At 34.6% G+C, this 14,426-nt stretch overlaps 1 protein-coding gene across 1 annotated transcript in view; it reads left to right on the top strand.

Annotated features, from left to right (window-relative positions):
- Nucleotides 1–14,426, top strand: part of LRP1B (LDL receptor related protein 1B) — a 282,197-nt gene that overhangs the window by 135,531 nt on the left and 132,240 nt on the right. The window contains 4 exon segments of the mRNA XM_032594106.1: nucleotides 3,725–3,847; nucleotides 9,022–9,147; nucleotides 10,123–10,260; nucleotides 12,160–12,294. Of these exon segments, the coding sequence (XP_032449997.1) occupies nucleotides 3,725–3,847; nucleotides 9,022–9,147; nucleotides 10,123–10,260; nucleotides 12,160–12,294 (522 nt within the window).

Below are 14,426 nucleotides of genomic sequence, written 5' to 3'. Positions count from 1 at the left end.
CCAAAATAAATCTCTCTGCTATTAAATCAGCCTTCCATTCATCCCAAAACCTGACACATGAACTAAGTGTTGGGGGCTGGAAGGCAAGATGCAGGACAAACATGAAACATTTTCCAAGTGAATCCATTTTACTGGTTTACTTTAAAAAGACGAACCCCCAAATACTGTGGAATTAAAAGCAACGTTCATATTTTTAAAGATAAAACACGGAAACTTGGTGGGTTTTGTTTTTTGTTTTGTTTTGTTTTGTTTTTTGGGTTTTTTTTTGGCTTGAGCTCCCAAACTTTGCTTTCCTTAGCAATTTTAGTGGGCAAGATTGAGAATTATTCTTTTTAGTTATCATCAGCTCAAAAATGTGTTAACTATTTATGAAAATTATAAAATATTTTCATATGTTAAACCTTCCCTCCACCCAAATTAAAATGGGAACTCTAGATGTTTATTTTCTGTGATGACGTGCCTGATCAGATTTCTATGAACCTGCCAAAAGCTTATTTATTTATTTATTTACTTATTTATTTATTTATATCTTCTAATAACCTCCTGTTGTGCTGAATAAGAACATGACTAAAGACTAGGAAACTGGAATTTTGATACAGCTAATCTCTTTAAATTATCTCTTTAAATCTCTTTTTTTGCTTATATGTGCCTCATGCCATTTCAAAATAAGCATTTTATGTTAGACTCAGGGTATCATGGTAGCCCCATGATGCATTTTTTAATGCAAATTCTTCACGGTATAATAGCAAGGCTTTAGTAAGTTATTACAAAACCTTTGCCTTACTATTACAACTGTGATTTCATTTATATTTCTCTTCTTCTTCATAAAAATAGTAATATGCCCAACACTTTTATGGGGCAAATTATAATATTATCTAATATGATACCTTTGGGAAATCATTTTTTTTCTTTTTAACAAGACTGATGTGCTACAAATAGAATTTTTAAAAGAATCAGAGGATGTCAAGAGTTCACAAATTTTGTTTGAATATAACCCATTGTAAAATGGAACATGCAATGATATTTAGTCTTGAGAATCTTTATTCTGAACGAATATAACTTTCACATTCTATGAATTTTGATATTGAATTAAGCACTTACTTTGTATCGGTATTCATATTTTAAGTTTCTTCAGTATTAAACACCGTACATGTTATCTTTTTATTGTTTTCAGATAGTTGTTAAATATATTTTCTTGCATGGGTTTTGATACTTGAAATTACTGTTAGAATTAGGGCATTTTAGATTTGAGTATTGCAGAAGTTGAAAGAAAGGGGCACCCCAGTGTCAGATACTATGTTGTCAGTCTCACATGGTGATACTCACCATCGTGGACTTACCATGGACTTATGTTTTTCCCTATTATACAGTTTGTTAGTCCTCAGAGATGCCAATGTAGGTTGTGCCAGTTCTTAAACATTTTTGCAGGAAACTCTTAGAACTGTTCAGATTGACATCACTACAAAGTCTTGATCTCAGCTTCAACTATTACTTAAGATTCTAAGCAATCATCCTATATTTCTCTAATCATCTGTATACCATTAACCATATCAAGTTTTTATTTATTTTTTTTAATAAAAATATTTAAAAAATGTATGCACACACAGGGGCAGGAAAGGGGCAGAGAGAGGCAGAGAGAATCTGATGGCACAGAGCCTGATGCAGGGCTCGATCTCAGAAATCATGAGAGCATGACCTGAGCTGAAATCAAGAGTCAGACTTTTAACCAACTGAGCCACTCAGGCACACCAAACATACGAAGTTTTTAACAAGTTGAATTTCCTCCTCACCTTTACTTCACAGAAATAATAAAAATTTTGAGCTTTTTTCAATATCTGTTCACCAAATTAACAAATCTACCTATAGCTGTGCCTAGCCTAGCCTTTCCCTCTTCCTTCCTCTTGAAATGGAAGACCTATTACACCTTTAGTATAAGGTAGATACTTTAGATCTCAAATCCTTCACACTTCCTGGATTCTCAAGGACTTTGTTATATTAATTACCTTTTCTCTCTTCTGTATCCTCAAGCTTACTCTGTCTACTGAATTATTTTCAGAAGCACTTAAGTATATCAGATATCAGTTTTACTCCACAGAAGCTACTAGGCTGTTAATCACCTAGCCTTCTCCTCTCCTCCTTCCCTTCAAGGGCAAACTCCTAGAAAGGGATGGATGGTTATGGTACCTACTACTTCTTCGTCTAATATTAACCAACCACAAACATTTCATTAAATTCACCACCACTTCATTGGACCTCCTCTCTTAGCATTGTATACATGTGCTAACTACTACCTTCTTGTTGAGACACTTTTTAGGTATTTCTCCAACCACTCTGGCTAACTAGCCTCAGCCTCTTTTGCAGACACCCCTTTATCCAATCTTTAAATGCTGATCTCTGTTTTGTTCTAAATTCCAAATAACAACTACATTCTGATCATCCCTAGTTGTATATTTACAGCTTAGAACCTATCCTATATTTCAACACATTTATCCACTATCCTACTAAATATCACTATATGCTTGTCCTACTAGTACTTCACATGAATTGTGTCATTATTTCTAGTAAGCTTGCTCTTCCTGCTGTATTCCTTTATTTATGTTTTTTTTGCACAACACCGACAGTCACCAAATGCCCCAGATAAGCCAAAAATTGAGTGCTGTGTTTGACTACTCACTCTCCTCACCACCCTCATCTATTTAGCCATCAGATCCTGAGGATTCTACTTCCCGAAGCACTTTCAACAGTTCAACAGAAGCTAGTTCGAAATCGAGTTCTGTACTTCCGCAACACCTCTTCAAACTGGTCTTTTTCCTCCAGCCTTGGCTTTACTCTCACTACCTTCATTTCCAAGTTCTCCACACTGTTGCTACTGTTATTACACTAAAATCCAAATCTTGTTCTGTCATTTGTTAAGTTAAATCTTTGCTACTGTAAGTTAATTATTAAAGATGTGTATGCGAGTCAAAACTCAACAAGATGAGCTGTTTGACCTTCACAGACCCAGCCTTATTATTCCCTCCAAAATTGTTACTATTTTGGTTCCTTTGTATGTGATAAATATACTTAATTTTGAGTGAGTATATCCTTGCATTCTTCATGCTTTCTGTTGAATTGTGAAAAGAGAAAAAATGCAAACATTTACAAAATACACAAAAAAGTCACTACACTATTGCACAGTTTTTACCAGGATGACTATAATATTTCACCACATCACCAACTTCTGTTATAAACTTAATTAGTTTTCTGTGACTTCAAAACTTTTTATTGGTTATTCTCTCTTTTAGCAATTCAGTTTGTCAGTTTCCAGATACAGCTGAATTATCTAAAATTTTTAAAAGTGTCTTTTCTTTCCAAAACAACACAATTTTTATAATGAAAACTAATACTATTTAAAACCTAAGTTTCTCTACAGTAACATAAAAATTATGTGAAATATAAGACAATTTATACTTAAGAAAACTTCCTTCTACCATCTTATCAGTATTTTCTAAAGGAACTATGATATGCCTTGGTAATATCAGATTGTTTTGAAAAGTCAACTAAACATGAGTAACTAAAAAAAAAATCTTGGATACTGCTTGTCCCTAGTACTATACAGGAAAAAAGTGTAAGGAAATGAGAAACTAGATACTATGCTAAGAATTACAGGAATATGTGTCCTGCTGACTGGCATTAATTATGCTACATTTCTGTGTCTTTTTTTCTGTTTTGTTTCAAAATAAAGGAGGAAATATATGTAGAGCAGATGAGTTTCTCTGCAATAATTCCCTTTGCAAACTACATTTCTGGGTGTGTGATGGAGAAGACGACTGTGGAGACAACTCAGATGAAGCCCCTGATATGTGTGGTATGGCATTTCACATGGGTCTAGATTTTACTCTCATCTCTGAATCGAATGCACTGGCATGAATCAATGAAGTGGTGAGGCGAACCACAAAGTCTGCCATCCTGTGGTTAGGTAGATAAAGTAAAACCACAGATACAGCTTTTGTTCAGGTAATGAGAGATTACCCTGTCCAACAGCTGATGAATTTACAGAGAACCCTCTTAAATCTGAACTTGCACATGTCAACACTACTCAAAGATAGTAATGGTCTGAACTGTAGAAGTTTCATACAAAGACTTCGGCTTTGTACCAAAGTGGTCCTTTAGGCTAAATCATGTTTCTTTTTGGACAGATAACCACATGGGAAAAATGTGAATAATAAAATCATGTAGTTCCACAAGTTACCCACTACTGAGACCAAGGTTGTTCAGAGAAGGAAGATCTATATGAAGATAATATGTGAATATATTAATATATTTAACATGTAAATATATCATTATATTTTAATATTTAAATATATTAAAATATATATTATTTATACATATATATTCTATGTTATAAATATAAATATATTAATAGATTTTTATATATATTTAGATGTAGGCAGGGAACTGAAATTAGGAGTTATTTAATATTGTAATCTGAAAATCCTAAAAAAGTTATTGTTTCTTCAAATTCAAGTTACTCTTAACTGATAATTGTCAAGAGCGTACTTACGCAACCAACAACTATCAACGTCCAATTTTCTTATATGTAGCAGAAATTTTTAGCCCTTATTATTATTATTTGTATCTAATCTCAGCAAAAATGTATTTTACCACTAATTTAAAGAAAAATACTACTACTTTGGATACAATTAAATAGCACATCAGGTGAATTAAAGAAAACATAGACTGAGTGAGTATACATACTCAAATTCTTTGTTCTGTTTGGTGCACCAGGTTAAACCAATATTTTTGAATAGATGATGACATTGAATACTGACATTACAATTGAATAAAAATTTCAAAACAAGAAGACAGCTTTATTTTTAAAGGGATTTAAAACATAAAAATGACAGTTTTTGGAGAGTGTTCTCTGCAGGCACAACTGATGAGAGACATAACTAAGTTTCAATTTTTGTGTTACATAATCTTGCAAAATGGATTCTAGAGAATCACTAGAGATTATATTGTGTCTGAATTATAATATATGGAAAATACAAACTTATCTACCAGTTTCGAGCCAGAACCTATTATTTTTATAAGTTATGTATATATATAAAATTATATATGTGTATATATTTATGTAATTATTTTTCTATTGTCTATTCCACTTCCGCACACAACTAGTGAGTAGAATAGCAAATGGTCGCTAACTAATTAACCATGTGAGGCTCCAGAGTCAGAGCCCCAGGACTACTTTCAGGGCCAGGAAGTGAGTCTCAGTGACAGCTGCTGGAAAACTTAAACTACATCCAGCTTGATTCTGTGCATGTTTTTACATTCCCCTCGGTCATCAGTATAAACATTGAGTCAATCTGTTATGTACCAGCGACTGTGCTAAGTAATTGGGATTATTAAAAAAAAAAAAAAATGAACAGCACATGGTTCTCTCTGACAAGATCTTAATCTGACTGTACAAATCGTAATTTTCATACATTGTATTTCAAGAAATGGTGGAATTAAGTAAAAGGTATAAGTAAGATAGAGAGGAATAAGATGAAGTCTACATAAAGAGGAATTCAGAAAGCTACAGTTTTGAAGGATCCAAACTAAAATACACTGTAGACATTATGAACAGCGTGAAGAAAAGTGTCATTCATTCACTTAATAAATATTTGTTAAGTTAGAGACTATTATTATTTTTAGTAATATAATGATGAGAGAAACAGACATGGACCCTGACTTCACAGAACTGAGAAGCTAGTAGAATAGGGATTCAAATGATCTAAAAAAAAATATATGGCTACAAATGATGATACATGCATTGACAAAAAAGTAGAGTAAGTTATAAAAGAATAGACCCAGAGGGATTTTATTCAATCTTGGTTTATGGAAAATAACATTTGAGTTACAGTCTGAGAGATAAATCATTGCCAAGTAGGTGAAAGGGATGGGGTGGAGGGAAGGTGGATGACACAATGTTGTAGACAAAGGAAACAAGATGTAGACAGACCCTGAAGCAAAGCAATCCATAGCTTCCTGGAGGAACTGAAAGATCCATGTACTTGGAGCGTGCAGAACAGGTAGATATTGGTTTCAGATGAAACTGAAGAGACAGAAGAGTCTAGAACCTTGTAAATCTCTATAAGGATTTTTAGGTTTAACCTAAAAACAATTAAGAATACTAAAACGTTTTAAGCAGAACAGTTCTATAGTCCTATTTATATTTTACAAATACTGGATAGAAAGGTGCAAGTTTAAGTAAGATAATTGCTATACTCTAGGCAGGCCATGCTGTTAGCTTGGATTAAGATAATGATAGCACTTGATGGCAAATATACCACAGATCTGAAGGTGGTTTGAAAAACAAAATAAATTGGATTAAATAATAGAGTAGATATATGGGGCAAGGGAGAGGAAGTTACTAAGTATAATGTATAAGGTGTTTTTGTTTGCACCGTTGAATACATGGGGAACATAGGAAGAGGAACAGTATTGTAAGTAAAGATTAAAAGCCTGGTTTGAGAGACATTTGAGGAGACATTCAAGTATAGATTTCAAGTAGGCCTTAGATATTCGGTTCTGAAGTTTAAAAAGCTGGTCTAGAGTTATAAATTTGAGAGTCAGAATGGATACTATGGAATTCTATGGGATAAAAAAGAGTCAGAATAGAATGGGAACAATGAATATTAAGGAATACCATGGTGTGAAAAAGAGAAAAAGGCCAGATAATCCATATTATTTGTACTAAAGTGAGTTTCTAAGTAAGTTCTTAGAACAGTGTTAAAAGTATAATAAGTTACCAGTAAATATTTGTCAAAGAGCATGGGATCAACTGTCAATAGAGAGGGAAGTAAAGACAAAAACATTGGAGAATAGGAAAAGGTAGATAAATCAATGAGCTAAAGTTTTACCATAGACAGAAAAAGGATATTAATGAGACTGGTTGAACTAGAAAGTTGGGAAAGTAAGAGGTGGTGGGCAGAACGTGCAGCATTCAAATTAGTGGCTTTGTAAATGAAGCAATTGGAGGAAACAGTATATCCAGGTGCACTTATGTGGATCAGTTAGTGTTCTTACCTGCTGGCAACAGGAAATGTCATTGACTGAATTAAGAAGAGAAATTTCTTGAAATCTTCCAATCTTCACAACCTTCTAGGGCAGTGGGTGGCTTAGGTGAATTAGAGTAAGAGGTCATTGGGTATGAGAAACTCAAGGCTCTAAGAGGTACAGCTATTGGTCGGTTTGTTCATGTGGATATTGATGTCATCTAGGATGTGGAAATGAGTTTGGATGGACAGCAATGACTATGAAGGGTGGTGCTACAGTCTTTGGTAAATTGGGGAGGCGGTGATGTTTACAATAAAGGTTGATGAGAAAATGGCAATAAGAAAGATGTATAATCAAATGCATAATAGTTTTTGTTTTTATTTTTTTAAATAGAGTGTGATGATGTAACAAATTTCTGAAAGCTAAATTAGGAACTTAAGGGTGTATTTAAACATGAGATAATATGAGGTTTGAGTAATTTAAGAGACATTCCTAAAAGACCTAAAGGGGAAGAACTATGCTTGGAGTGGGAACCAGATTTCAATTAAACCAAGGAGGTCAAGAAAGAAGGAGTATGGCATATTTAAGGAGCTAATAAAGTAATATTGCTGGAATTTTAAGAGATACAAGGGATGAGTCTGTAGGAGTGACAGGGACAAAGTAATGATCTGTCTATTATGCCATGTAAAGTATCTTAAATATTATTCTGTAAGTGCTGGATAACTGTGGAAGAGATGATCAGATTAATGTGTCAGGTGGATTCTTCTGATATCTTTTGGAAGATCTTACATTGGGCAGTGAAATGAAGACATTTAGGATTCTACTTCAGTTTTCTCTGTAAGAGATAATGAAGAGCCAAGGTATTGTAACTGGTACGCATGGAAAGAAAGAAGAAGGCAAGTTTGGGGACTGTATCAGCAGGACTGTTGACTAATAAGAGTTGAAGGCCAATAAGTGGAATGCTTTAGAATAATCCCAGACTGTGGCTATGATGTACTACTAACTGAACTATGGAAATAGCACATAGTTTATGCTCAGGGAGAAGGAAGTAATGGGAAGGTGATAAAGAATGGGGTTTTGACTTACCGAATTTGAAATTCTTGAGGGGATATCCTATAATCAATTATGAGATACTAGAATTAGATAGTGAATTGAAAGTTTGAAGGGTATTGTGTCAAGTAAATCCATGAGAATGAGAAGATCAGCAGAGAATTCAAGAGTGAGAAGATCAGAAAACCAATGAAAGAGCCCTGGAGTATTCCACACCTAAAGATAAAGAGTCATTAGAGATGTTTCCTACTCCAAGGGTGGAGGTCTTCAGTTCCATAATGATGGATAGGACAGGATAAAATTCTCCAGCTTTCACTGTTGTCTCTTTTACACACGCACACACACACACACACACACACACACACACAGAGATACGTATATACAGACATATTAAAAATAAATAACAAATATCATCTATGTGACTCAAATACATATTCACACATTTCTGTACAGAAACACAGAGCAAGAAACACAGTTATAGTATTGTTGGGACATTTTTTTCACTGGATGACCTATTTTCAAATTTGGGCCTGTAACATATGCTTGCTCAAGCTCTCTTCTGTGTGAAATTGCTCTTTCAAATAGCTAAGTGTCCTGCCATGTTGTATAAACCGCAGGCATAAATTAATTTGGTACACCAAGTGAAGTCAGCTAAGATAAGGCATCTGGAAATGAGACCATGAAGTTTGGCTCTTTTTCTTACTTTATTTCATTGCAGCTGTGTAGTCTTTTCTGTAGTTAATATAAATAACTAGGATCATAGCTTCTATTATCACACATTTTCTAGTACCTGCATGTAGGCAATTTCCACAACAAAAGATATTCATAAAAACTAGACTATGGATTTCAAAAGAAGGAAACAACAAAAAAAGACCGAAACAAACAAACAAAAGAATTGTAAGTCCTGACCCAAAGGAACTGCTTTGTCTTTTTCTTTTTTTTTTTTTTCAGCCAAGTTTCTTTGCCCACCCACAAGACCTTACAGATGCAGAAATAACAGAATATGCCTGCAGCCTGAGCAAATGTGCAATGGGATTGATGACTGTGGGGACAATTCCGATGAAGATCACTGTGGTGGTAAATCCATTTAATGTGAAATAATTGATTCAGTGACAGCTACAAGATAATATAATGGTTTGGGGGCCCAAAAAATTAAAAAGAAGTATTTTCCATGTGGCATGTCTGAGGGTATGTTTTTTTCAGACACTTGCTTTTCTGACAAGGTATGAAAATAATCTGCTAACATTCATTTGAATAGTAGAGCTATGTGGCTTTATGCAAAGTCTCTGCTAGTCTGTAAATCTCTATTGGTTATACACACTTTATTCCAGAAAATACTGCAAGAGAGAAAAAACATGGTGGTTTCAAAAGGTTCTCTGTTAAACAGCTCCTGGAGGGGAGAGTGCTAACAAAGATTGTATGTCTGTATACACAATCCTTTCTTCACAGTTGTGAAATTAACAAAACTCTTAAAACCAAAGGCTTTACTAATGTATGTAGCAAAATGATTTTGTGACAAACCCTGACTGGAACTGGTCTGAGGAAGTTTGTATTACTTTAAAAAGAAAGTCCCATTTAGGGTGAAATTCAGACATTTTCTTGTGGAAATACAGCATTACTTATTACAGGGTGAATGAACTGTTATTTTTCTGAAAGTCCAGAATTTCAGAATATTTTTTTTTGGCCTACGAGCTTCAAATAAATGATCATGGAGCCATATTTTTCATAGTGTTTAGTAAGAACCTGTTAATTTACTCAATAAATTTGTTTTCGGGGCATCTGGGTGGCTCATTTGGTTAAGCACCTGACTTTGGCTCAGGTCACGATCTCACAGTTTCAGAGCCCTACGTCCAGCTCTGTGCTGACAGTGAGGAGCCTAGAGCCTGCTTTGGATTCTGTGTCTCCCTCTCTCTCTCTGCCCCTCATCTACTTGTGCTCTCTCTCTCTTTCTCTCTTTCTCTCTCAGAAATAATAAATGAATAAACTTAAAAAATGATTTAAAACATGTGTTTTTATTCTTTGAAGCGCTAATCATTTTTAATGACTTTATAGGTAAGCTTACATACAAAGCAAGACCATGTAAAAAAGATGAGTTTGCTTGCAATAATAAAAAATGTATCCCCATGGACCTCCAGTGTGATCAACTTGATGACTGTGGAGATGGTTCAGATGAACAAGGCTGCAGAATAAGTGAGTTTATTTTCTGTTAAAGTGTAGCAACATTCAAGTTCAATTTCTACTTCAACATGACTAAAATTTTCTTTACTGGTGTAACAAAATACTGTTTTCAAAGGCTTACTTGATGCCTTTATTTTTGTAAGCCTTTGCCAAAGCAGCCTTAGAATGCCAGTTAAATTAATATCAGAAAGCATGAGATGGAAGAAGTTGATTTTAGAATGAGTATCCTTGTTAGTACTGAACCTGAGATCTCAGTATCCAATTACAGACTTTGATGTCAGCAAATAAATCTATATTCCTTAATATTTTATTTTATAAAGTATAAATTTAATATTTTTTTGCCTCTTACAATATTTGAGTGAAAGATGGTCAAGGTCTTAATAATTTATTCCATGTTTTAAAATTTTAATCCATTGCCAAGTTATTCTTAAGACATTATTGGGGCGCCTGGGTGGCGCAGTCGGTTAAGCGTCCAACTTCAGCCAGGTCACGATCTTGCGGTCCGGGAATTCGAGCCCCGCGTCGGGCTCTGGGCTGATGGCTCAGAGCCTGGAGCCTGTTTCCGATTCTGTGTCTCCCTCTCTCTCTGCCCCTCCCCCGTTCATGCTCTGTCTCTCTCTGTCCCAAAAAAAATAAATAAACGTTGAAAAAAAATTAAAAAAAAAAAGAAGACATTATCATTTTATGTCTTAGAGTGTGATGATATTTGACTTATTAGACCTTGGTTATTTTTGTGATATTTGATATCTGATTTTCCACATTAAGAAAAATAACCAAACTTATGACTCTAAATTCAGATTTCTCATAAAAGTCATAAAATACTTCCTATTATGGGGTCTCATTTCTTCACATTATGCATCTGAATTATTCCTCACTCAGTGATGAAACAATACCCACCAGGATATGGTCACATATATCTCAACTGAGGTCTAAGTCTACTGGTGTACCTTAATTAATTATAAAATATTCAAGAATCAGTGGGATGAATAATGGTTACAATTCTCATAATTAAAGTTCTCATATTTCAAAATTATTTGATATATGTAAGTAAAATAGAGCTAATTCAACATTATTTTCATGATAATTTTCCTCTCATTTATTTGCATTCTAAAATGTTTTCTGGAAGGGTGCCTGGGTGGCCTAGTCAGTTAAGCATCTGACTCTTCATCTCAGCTCAGGTCTTCATCTCAGGGTCATGAGTTCAAGCCCCAGGTTGGACTCCATTCTGGCTGTAGAGCCTACTTAAAAAAAAAAAAAAAAAAAAAAAAAAAAAAAAAAAAAAAGTTTTCTGGAATTGGAGATAAAGCTATGAAATTGCAACTACTATGCTGGAATTACAAATAACACATAGTCTGCCCTGACTTTTTTAACAGTCCACAACCACTGGAGCGTGTTCCTCCTCGAATATATTTCCAAACGAAAAAAAATTTTAAGAACTGATGATTTAGCATACTTGCTTCAGTAACATGGTAGTACCCTTGACCGAATTCCTGAGTACTAAATTTAGGTTAGCAATCAATGCCCACATCTTTAGGTAGCTTCTAGGAAACCATTTGATTCCTAGAGAAGGATGTAGTACTCATATATCATAACATTGCAGTGATAACTTGTCATTAGAAATATTGACTCTTGACTTCCTTTTACATAGTAGTGTACTTCAATTACAGCTGTAAATACCAGCTATTGACAGTTTGGCCTAAACTATATTTAATATAAATGAGTTCAGTTTTTTATCTGCTTCTATACCTGTATAAGAAATAAGGGCTTATATAAAGAGAAGATCATAATCTTATAAATTCAAGAAGAGTTATCTATGGAATAATAAACATAATTTCAAATTAAGAAAAAAAAGTAAACTCCCACTTCAGGAATTAGAATTATATTAGTTTTGATGGTATTTTTAAATCCTAGCTCCTGCTGAATATACCTGTGAAGATAATGTGAATCCGTGTGGAGATGATGCATATTGTAATCAAATAAAAACATCTGTTTTTTGTCGCTGTAAGCCTGGATTTCAGAGAAACATGAAAAACAGACAGTGTGAAGGTATAGTACATTTCCTCAACAGCTTGCTCTTAAATCTTTAGGTAATAAAAGACTCATGAGGCTGCTAAATTGTGAGATGACATGGGACTGATTTTCATCAGAATGGTGTGTGTCTACGGGATACCATTTTACCTACAAGAGTGGAAGTCCTTGGGGTCAAGAGCCTGTTTTGTTTGCATGGCTAAGCTAACCATTTCTGGGGCTACAAAGCCTTTTCTATAGCAGATTCAGACCTGAAGGAATTTCAATTGTACTGTTACAACTCTGTTTTGAAATGCAAATAACAAAATTGCTGGTTCAGGAACTATTGAAGAATTAGAGACACTTCATGAAAGAACATGTTTGTAATGACCCATTTCTCTTGAGTTGTGGCATTTACAGTGCTGCAATAGGTAATTCACTTTAGAGAACTGTGGGCTTTTGTCCTAACACCATGTCTTAAACAGTGCTTTATATTATCAAGAGTGCCTTCTAAAATTTAAAGACAGGATCTAAGTAAATCTCTGTCAACTTACTTGAGATCATTTAAAACTTGAGCATATAGGATAGCCAGGATCTCATAGTAAATTATAGGTAAATATAACATACGTCAGACCTTTAACTATAGAACCATGAAATACAGACCTATATATACGTACTACCAGTTTCGCCGCTAAATTGGTATCATTGTGATTAGAGCCAAACCTAAGTTGTGTTAAGTCTGGCTTCTCTAGGCTAAATTCAAGTGATAAAGTGCTTTCACCTACCAGCTTTCTTCTCTACTATCTCTGATATTCTGGGATAAAGAAAAGTGATTTTGTGTTGTGTTAATCAAAATGAGATTATTGAAATGAATTAATTATATTCACCCAAAAGGGGAAGAAGTATGACCATGTCATATTTATGTACATTTTGAATTATATACTTGTATGGATTATTCATGACATTTTATTTCTCCATTAACATGTTAACACTGAAAACTGACAGCCTAGGTTTTGTCTATTTAAAAAAAATTTTTTTTCAACGTTTATTTTTTTGGGGACAGAGAGAGACAGAGCATGAACGGAGGAGGGGCAGAGAGAGAGGGAGACACAGAATCGGAAACGGGCTCCAGGCTCTGAGCCATCAGCCCAGAGCCTGACGCGGGGCTCGAACTCACGGACCACGAGATCGTGACCTGGCTGAAGTCGGACGCTTAACCGACTGCGCCACCCAGGCGCCCCAAGTTTTGTCTATTTTAATAAAAAAAAAGCAAATTATTTCTCAAGACTATATAATTTATTTTCCCCCAGACACTTTGTATCAATTGTATATAAATGTGCACACACACACACACACACACACACACACCCTCTTCAAGATTTTCATTTCAGGGGCGCCTGGGTGGCGCAGTCGGTTAAGCGTCCGACTTCAGCCAGGTCACGATCTCGTGGTCCGTGAGTTCGAGCCCCGCGTCAGGCTCTGGGCTGGTGGCTCAGAGCCTGGAGCCTGTTTCCGATTCTGTGTCTCCCTCTCTCTCTGCCCCTCCTCCGTTCATGCTCTGTCTCTCTCTGTCCCCAAAAAAATAAACGTTGAAAAAAAAATTAAAAAAAAAAGATTTTCATTTCAAATAACATTAATTTTCTAACATTTATTTGTGAATAATGGGCTCTATTTCTGTATATACTTACTAAATTTAAAACTCCCATTCTCAAAGTTTCTTTATTTTTAATTATATTATTTGCAAGCTATAAGCTTCAACTATACTCTTCATTTTAAGTTGCTACAAATCCAGTATTTTTGTTGTGCAAATTAGCAACTTCTGAACTCCAATAAAATTTGTATCTTTACTAAATGAAGTTTTGATGGTAAGGAAAAGCAATTTGATTTGGTACGGAGGAAGGGAAAGACATTACTTTGATTCATAATTCAAAGAATTCAAATGTGTTTGTGTTCTTCCTATATAGCTCAAAAAGAGAATAAGAAATCACTATTTGATGTTAGAGTCAAAACACTTTAATTAGAATACAGAAAGGGAAGACAAATTAAAGAAAATAACAGCAGAGAAGTAGAAATGGATTAATAGTTACTATATGCCAGGCACTGTTCTAGGTACACGACATGTGTGAGATTCTTCCTCTCCCTTCACAAGTTCACAGTACAGACATTAGTAT

Source organism: Lynx canadensis, chromosome C1 (genome assembly GCF_007474595.2).
Source record: "Lynx canadensis isolate LIC74 chromosome C1, mLynCan4.pri.v2, whole genome shotgun sequence".
Taxonomy (NCBI): domain Eukaryota; kingdom Metazoa; phylum Chordata; class Mammalia; order Carnivora; family Felidae; genus Lynx; species Lynx canadensis.
This window is presented reverse-complemented; position numbering and strand designations above follow the sequence as displayed.